We start from the raw sequence: 8,928 nt of genomic DNA, 5'->3' as shown, positions 1-8,928 counted from the left end.
TATTACCTAAATAAAGATTAAACGCTCTGAAAATATTAAGATAGGTAATTACTAGTTGGAATAATTAAAAAATATACTTATCCTAAATTATGTTATTTTAAGGTTGTCTTTTATTTCGTTTAATTATAACTTTAGTCATAATTAATAGTTCACATCTATATTACATAAATATGTAATAAATGTGCAACCATATCATTCTTAACAATGAATATCTCATGTAATGTTCACTTATAATATAAAAAACATAAAAAATCTAATTTAAAAAGTTAAAAATGTATTATATATTTTTTTTAAAAATATGTCCCAGTTGATGTAATGAATTATAATTAATTCTACAAATATTATCACAGGTCACATGATTATTGAGAATAATTTTCACTATTTGTTAGTTAAAATACGTTTATTAGGATTTTCATATGATAACACTAAATATATTTTATCCTGAAATAGCTCAATATTATTCCGAATGGAATAAACAAAGTAATCCATGTATATACATAGAAATAATTTTAGCTTCATTCACACATAATAAAAAACATAAATATACATGATCAAGGAATACATATATACGAAAAAAACATTATATTTTCTAATATATTATTATACGTAGTATATAACTAAGATGCTTTCTATACAAATTACAATATATATATTAAATTGATTTGATACAATTACAAAGCTAATTAAATATATTTTTAACTTCATTACTAATTCAATAATTTCCAAGATACCTTTTATTTTATAATATTTTTACAATACTCGAAAGTATATAATCTTTAATATAAAAAGGAAATATACGTATGTTGTGATCAAATTATGTCTTCCATAAAAATATATAGTCATATAACTTTATTTATTAAATGTCTCTTTATAATAATTGCAAATATTTATTTACTATTATATATTCATATAAATTGATTTCTTAATAAGAATAAACGTTATCTATTATAGTATGCATCACACTTTATAATATCAAATAAATTAAATATATTGTTTTTATGATCAATTAATTTATACATGATTTATTTTGATTTATTTTATTCCTTTAATATTTTACGTATTAAAACCTTAATATCAATATGCATATATGTAAATCTTTTAACGTTTTTAAAAACACTAATAAACCAATTTACTTTCAGGCATAATGTAGAATATTATATTTTACATTAAATATGCCACTTCATTTCCATTTTATTTACATAACCGTTGACATCTTTTATATTTTTTTATGTCAAATTTCATTTGATATTTTAAATCATATACATAGAATATACATTATAACCTGTTTCATTAAGCTAAGTGAGGAATGTTAATTATAAATTTATATGATCAATTAGTATTTTAATTATACGAAATATACTTTTCTTAAGAGCTTGTATATCATTTATAAATACTTGTAATATAAACACATTCATAAATTATCTAATTTACAATAATGACTGAAAAAGATTATTTTGGAAAACTAATTGTAATATTTATTTAATATTAGCTAATATTATCATTAATTTTATTTTTATAATACATTCTATATAAATTTTAAAAACTATTTCTCTTCATATAACTATTAAAAACTTTATATATTTTTCATTTATTTAGAGTGTTATTGAAACAATTTCGAGTGATTTTAATTCAGAAAAATTTTATAATTATTTGAATAATTATGATGGTTTAAATGAATACTATAAATATTGTACTTCCTTAGATCCTCTATCCAGTACAATTAAATACAAAAACCTTAGAATACTATGTGCACAGCTTGTAAAATATTTAAAAACTACATATATTCTATTTAACAAAGAAGAACTTAAATATAATCCTTGTATCCTTTTGAATTATTGGTTATACAGTAGATTAGTGAATATTCTTCGTACTGAAGATAGTTCTGTTATTGCCCTTACTTTGGGTAAACTCGAACTAATATGGAATGATATTGTTGGACACGCATCATATAAATCTTCTTATAATAAGTGCGTGCCTGACAACAGTATTGTTACTCAGAGTGACTGGAGAAAAAGAAAGAGATTGTATGATTATTGTGTTAATTATGATTCAATTAAAAAAATTATCCCAAATTTTGGAAAATCGTGCCCAGAATATTGGTCCTACGTTGAAAGTCACACTTCATTATATAAATATTTTGATACACACTGTCCTAAGTCTAATTATCAATGCCCAGAATTCTATAAAGAATGCAAGCAATATGATCCAAGAGATGTGTTAGAGTCTTTTGATTGTCATGCAAAGATGAAGCAAAAGAAAGATGAAGAAGCTGCTGCAAATGCTAGACCAGCATTACCGGCAAGTATATCTGCAGATCAAGAACAAGATTCTCGAATCCCAGGCGGTTTACAGAGTCCACATAACGGTACTCACCCAACTAAAAAAACTGGTGACATACTTTTGGGAGTAGTTGCGACTTCCCTAACTTCTGGAGCTTTATATAGGGTAAACATTAAGTATTTAATACATATATATCTCATGATTTTGTATAATATTTTCTTGTATTACATAGCCATAAATAATAAACAAATATGTAACAAAATTTTTATATTATTGTTTATATAAAAGTTTACACCCTTAGGAAGAATTATACGCAATAGATTTGGAAGGAACAATAATAGTATGGGAAATATACATGGAGGCGAATATGGATTATTTGATTATGCATCAGAATCATATAATCCATTTACAGGGGGAGGTGAAGAACATTATATTGGGTACCAACCTGCGTAATAATATTAGTACAAAACAGTTAAGTATATCAAATTAATATGAACACGTGTAATTCTGTACCAGAAAATTTTATGTAAAAACAATTATTCTGATCCATAGAAAGCATACATAAAACATACATATGCATTAATGAGTATAAACCAAAAATATTTATATAAAATATATATTAAAAAATTGGACAAATAAATAATTATTAAGATAAATAAATTGATTGTAAATATGAAAAGTTTATTTTTACCACTTAATTGTGCATTTCTATTTTTTCCCATGAAATGCTTTATAACTAAAATTTAGATAACCATGTACAATATTATTTATTTATTATTATTAATATTCAAAATAATAAATATAACTACAATGATTTAATAATAAACTTCAAAAATGCTAAACATAATATAAATTTACGAATTATACTTTTCGTTATATATATTTTTTAAAATTCAACTGAGTCTTTTGCACTTCATATAATTGAAAGGTTACATATATATATAAGAAAATTAAAAAATATATTTTTTTGTTTATTATTCATCTCTATATATTATATTACATAAACAATTCTAAAATTGATATTATAATATGCATAATCATTTATACGAAAATATAAGGCTAAAAAGTGGGAACCCTATAACTTAACCTGGTTCCCTTCATAAGCAATAATGTTATGTACACATATGATTAACTTTATTCAATTTTAAATTTATATTATTGCTATTATTTCTTATGGGGTAATTATAATTTTATATAATTTCAGGAATGTAATAATTCACATAATTTATTATGCTTCAATGGTTCATATATACTTGATTTTATCAGTCTCTATAATAATATATCATATTGATTTTTAAACACTTAAATATGAAGCGAAATATTATTTTATTACCTTACATTGTGTTAATATGAAAAATGAAGCTTTCCAAAAAATATTTTTTTTTATAATTTATACGAAGCATATTGTAAAATTTAAGTGTAATATGCTTTCATTAAACATAAAAGGGTAACATAGAAGAATTTATTTTCTATTTATGACTGTATATATTATTCCTTTTATAAATATATGCAAGCATTTTTCAAGAATCAGAGTTAGAATAATTGATTAAAATACCTAATTTAATGTTTTGTTGTATTAGCATTATTACACGCCTAATTTTGTGTTAAATAACAGTTTTTTATACATATAATATATTATTATTTAACTATCAAGCAATAAATTATACAATTCCAATAAATTAAGACATTATTTCATGTATCATGATAAATATAAGATCAAGTTTCACKTGATAGTTTGAAAGATGTTATAAAAAAAAACTATATAATGATAATACAATATATTCTTATTATTACTTGAAATTATTTTATTCAATAAGCATATATTTATATAAATATTATATTAAATATACTCCTATATACATATTCGAAGAACAATTATTTACGCAAACATAATTCTGGTAATAAAATATTCGGATTTCTACATAATTATGTAATAATTGCTAACACTCTATTATTGTAATTCTTAGCTATAAATTCTAAACTCAAACAATCATGCTTAATGTTCATACCTAATTTTATATTATAGCAAAAATAAGAAATTAAATCTCATTCATATGTGTAATTCTTAATAGAATAAAATCGTAGTTCCCTTCATATTGATTATTATATTAATAGAAAATTCCCTGTTATTATAAGAATATTTATTCTCAACATATATTAAAATTCTTATTAAATACATTAATAAAGTTATAAAATATTTTCGTCATAATATTCAATATATAATATATTCTTTAATAAGATTATTTACCCATAAGATAAATGAAATATAAATTAAAAAAATTTTAATACATCATATGAAAGATCATTAAATAGATAAAACAAATGTGAAGCGTGATAATATTTGCTAAAAAGAAACCAATACCATTTACAATTTAAAACCTAATAACAATAGTATATGAATCTTATTATTTGCTTAATGCAATATAAATATATTTTTATTGCATTATATCTACTTTTAGTGATAGATTTATTTTCTTTTTTAATGAATAAAATATTTATTTATATTATAAAAAAAGAAGAAAGCAATTTTTTTTTATTACATAAACATGATTATATTTGAATTATTCTAATTTTAATCTACATTCAATTATTTTGTAGTATTTTTTTCACATATTTAATTTCAATAAAGTTCCAATTTTAATAATAATAATAATAATTTAAATGTTAATATAAGATTTATAAGAAAAAAATTCTAAATAATTATACAATTATAAAAGAAAAATACAAAACAATATTTTTACAAAAAATATATATTATTTTTAAAGGAAAAAAATTAAGCAATAAACAAAAAAKAGCTCGTCACTTATAAATTTTCTTCTATTAATAACTTGTGCATTAAAGAATTTTTTATAATGTAATCAACATACATATAAAAAGAATATATATATTTTGAAAACGTCTTCTCAGAAAAACCACAAAATAATTGCAACATTATATTTTAAATTTTTAAAAATAGGGAATTATTTYTAATAAAAAAAAATATATTTATTCTAGATAATATTTAGACAGAAAAAGATTAAAAAAATATTAAAACATAAAAAATATTTTTTAATTGTAACACTTATCAGTAATATATTATGTTCGACAATATGAATTTTCAAACAATTAACATGCATCACAATGATGATTTTAAAAAAATAAATTCTTAGTAAATAATAAAATTATTGTTTTAATGTTATAGRTTTAAATATATGTTGTTTTGTTTCATAATATTATATTTTTATTATGTTATATTTCATTTACTTCTTATGTATCTTATTTTAGTAATATTTTTTTTATCCATGATAGAAAATATATAAAACCAGAAAATCTCTTTATATTTTACATTAATAGTAAGGACCTCAAGAATATAATATTCTTGATATATAAACATTTATGTTAAAACATTATATTATTCATTTAAAAATAATATATACCTTAGAACAATGACAGAGGAAAAACCAGATGTATTTCTATATATTAATATGTTATTAAAATTTCTAATTTATTGCTAATTATATTAATATATTTATTTCACCATATCTAAATAATAATCTTATTTAGAATGTAGTGCTAATGTATACATATTATAATATTTTACCTTAGTATGATATTTTCGAAGAAACAGAAGTTTATGAAACACTTATACATACAGTAGAAAAGGACTATATAAATGAAGCAACTGCAACATTTTGTGATAACATAGCTTTTCCTGATGAATATAAAAATCAAGTACGTGTACTTTGTAGAAAATTCGTTTCTTTTTTTAATAATTTAAAAAGTAACTCTAAATTTGATAGCAGTTCCCAGGCTTATCAAAAATATCCTCAATACTTGAACTTTTGGATAAGACTTCAATTAGAACTTCAAAACATATCCAAAAATGATATGCCATTATTATATAAGCATTTGAATGGTAACTATGAAAAATTCGATGAAGATCGCAAATTACAGGATAAATTATATATTATTAATGACGATGATTTTACAAGTATGTATATGTTATATGAATTATATAAAATTTATAATGGATCCTTAAGTGATTATAATATCGAATGTAACGAGTTCTATCAACTTTTCAAGGAAAATTATGATAAATGCTTATACAAATGTTATGCAAAAGGTGATTCTAAGCTCTGTGATGTTATGAAAAATTTCAAAAAATTATATGATAAAGAAAAATTCCCCAGATTAAATAACTGTAAAAAGAAATTATGTCCATTATTACCAGAATTATCAGAATACAAAATAATATATCGATCTCATTCAGAAAATGATAATATAGGATACCAGTTAGTACAAACTGCGGACAATTATATCCGATATGAACTTCCTAAACTAACGGGAGAAAACGTATATTATAAATTTACATATATATTGTTATTAATATATTCTTAGAGACTATAAATGAAAGTTTGTACTTATTTATTATACTTCTTCTGTGAGAACATCTAATATATAAATATATATATATGTATTTTTTTATTTTTAGAATAATGAATTGAAGGAGTTAATTTGGTTACAATATAATATGCCTTTTCACTATAATGAAGAAATGATGAAAACATATATGATGAGCGTATTATATCAATTTATTGTTTACTGTAATGAAAACAAAAAAAATTTGAAATTATCATTATTTATGAAAGAATTCATAGGAGAATATTACAAAAAAAATAAAACTGAATATCAAAAAATTTTTTCAGAGTGTAAAAATGATCCTAATACCCMAAAATACTGTCAATTGCATAAAAAATGTAATGATGAATTTGAACAAGACTTATCAATAATTAAAGATGATTCATCTAAATATATTTAACGACAAGAAGAATATATCGAAAATTTATCTGCATTTGATTTATGGATAATAGAAGCAAAAGCTATATTTCAGGATTTTGATGCTCTGTCTAGAATCTCACCAACAGTGATGTCTACAATGATAGCAATTGTTGTGTGTTTATTCTTTCTGTATAAGGTTCTTATAAATTGTATTTATAAAATATATATACACATTAAAATTATGATTAAAATATTTTTAATAAAAATTTATCCAGATATTTTCATATTAATATTTGCATATTTTTACCTTTTATTAGCTTACTCCACTTAATTCCATTTTTTGTAAGGGGAAAAAAAAAAGAAAAAAAATTCCGYTCTTTTTTCCAGAAAGGATAAAAGATATAAAAGATGACAATACTGGACGTAAGAAYGTCAAACCCAAAAGAGGGGAAATTCGTTTTTCTTATCAACCAACATAAGATGTATTTTTAATGTTAATATATAATTGCATATGAGTTAAGCAATATATATATTAGTGCAAAATTAAATTTCTATATGTGTTGCATTTTAAATATGTAAAATAAAAAGTCATTTAATATATACACATATATTTTGAATGTTTTSCTCATATTAATATGTAATTCTTTTTTTTGTCATTTTTTAGAAAATTTATTTTTACATAAATTTGTTTTTTATCTTCTGACACTAACCATTTATGTTTATGCTGATACCAACTTTTTTCTGTTTATATTTGTCATAAGCAAATATTATGTTTTAGTATTATTATAAGTCACACAGCTAGATTTATAATAACGTTTCCTATTATATATTTTCTAATAAATATATAGGCTATTTTTGTATATAATTTTAGGTGTACAACTTTATGGTTCTCTTTCTTTACCAGAGCTTTCATAACWATTAATATGGTGGTAAAATACATTAAGGATACAATGGCAAAACAACCATTTGTAACATACATTTAATTTGATCTACATTKATTCATTATGTAATTTTTATCAATTAATATTTATATTATTCTTTAATGAATTCTAAAATATAATTATACTGTTTCTATTAATAGTGTATATCTGAAAATATTATAATTAAATATATATATATAAAGTGTTAAAAGTAAATATCATACGATTAAATCATTATATGAATGAATTAAATATATATTTAATTTCTTTAAATATTTTAGCAACTCGATTTAATTTACTGCTCGTTGTGTTAATGGTTTTTCTTATTAAAATGTTTAAAATGGTAAAATATATATGCAAAAAAGAATTTTATAGGCAGCTTAATTTTTTGAATAATTTTTTGTTATTATATATTAGATATATCCTTTATACTAACAATCGATTTACAATAAAATTTACCCTATCCATATAAAGATATAATATCCAGAAATAATCGATATAAAATGGGATACTCGTAACTTAACATGGTTCCCACTATTTTTTTATTTTGCCTATTTGCACCTGTATATTTATATTTATCCTATTTATATTCTTAATATTAATTATTTTAAAGAATATATTTATTTTATTATTAAAAATATGTAATTGTTAATTAATTTAATTTATTATTTCATAATATATCCTTCATGTATTATATTATCAACCCCTTCAACCAGTAATGTACACATAAAATTTTWACATTCATATATAATTCACAATACTTTTTACATTTTTTATTAGAAAAAAGTGTTATTAAGTGATCATTCAAATAATAATTCCTTTTTGCACATTTYATGCAAAGTAAATACTAAAATATAAAGCTATTCCTCATAAATTTTAAATAAGAACTAACGAACTTTTTTGCATATATGCATATACATATTCGTTTATAAATATTTATTTTATAATAATTAGTGTATAATTTTCATTA

At 20.7% G+C, this 8,928-nt stretch overlaps 1 protein-coding gene and 1 pseudogene across 1 annotated transcript; both read left to right on the top strand.

The window, feature by feature from the left end:
* Positions 1–1,435: 1,435 nt before the first annotated feature.
* On the top strand, positions 1,436–3,059 carry PVX_184285 (variable surface protein Vir4, putative; the record flags this gene model as incomplete). Its single annotated transcript, XM_001612520.1, has 3 exons — positions 1,436–1,468; positions 1,597–2,445; positions 2,569–3,059. The coding sequence occupies 3 exons, from the start codon at positions 1,436–1,438 to the stop codon at positions 2,731–2,733; spliced, it is 1,047 nt and encodes a 348-aa protein (XP_001612570.1). The 3' UTR covers positions 2,734–3,059.
* Positions 3,060–5,834: 2,775 nt separating this feature from the next.
* Positions 5,835–7,517, top strand: PVX_184280 (annotated as a pseudogene).
* The last annotated feature ends 1,411 nt before the right edge of the window (positions 7,518–8,928 follow it).

The sequence above is a fragment of the Plasmodium vivax genome, genomic scaffold, assembly GCF_000002415.2.
Source record: "Plasmodium vivax scf_6700 genomic scaffold, whole genome shotgun sequence".
In the NCBI taxonomy this organism is placed as follows: domain Eukaryota; phylum Apicomplexa; class Aconoidasida; order Haemosporida; family Plasmodiidae; genus Plasmodium; species Plasmodium vivax.
The sequence above is the reverse complement of the archived record's forward strand: the minus strand, read 5'-3'. Positions and strand labels throughout refer to the sequence as shown.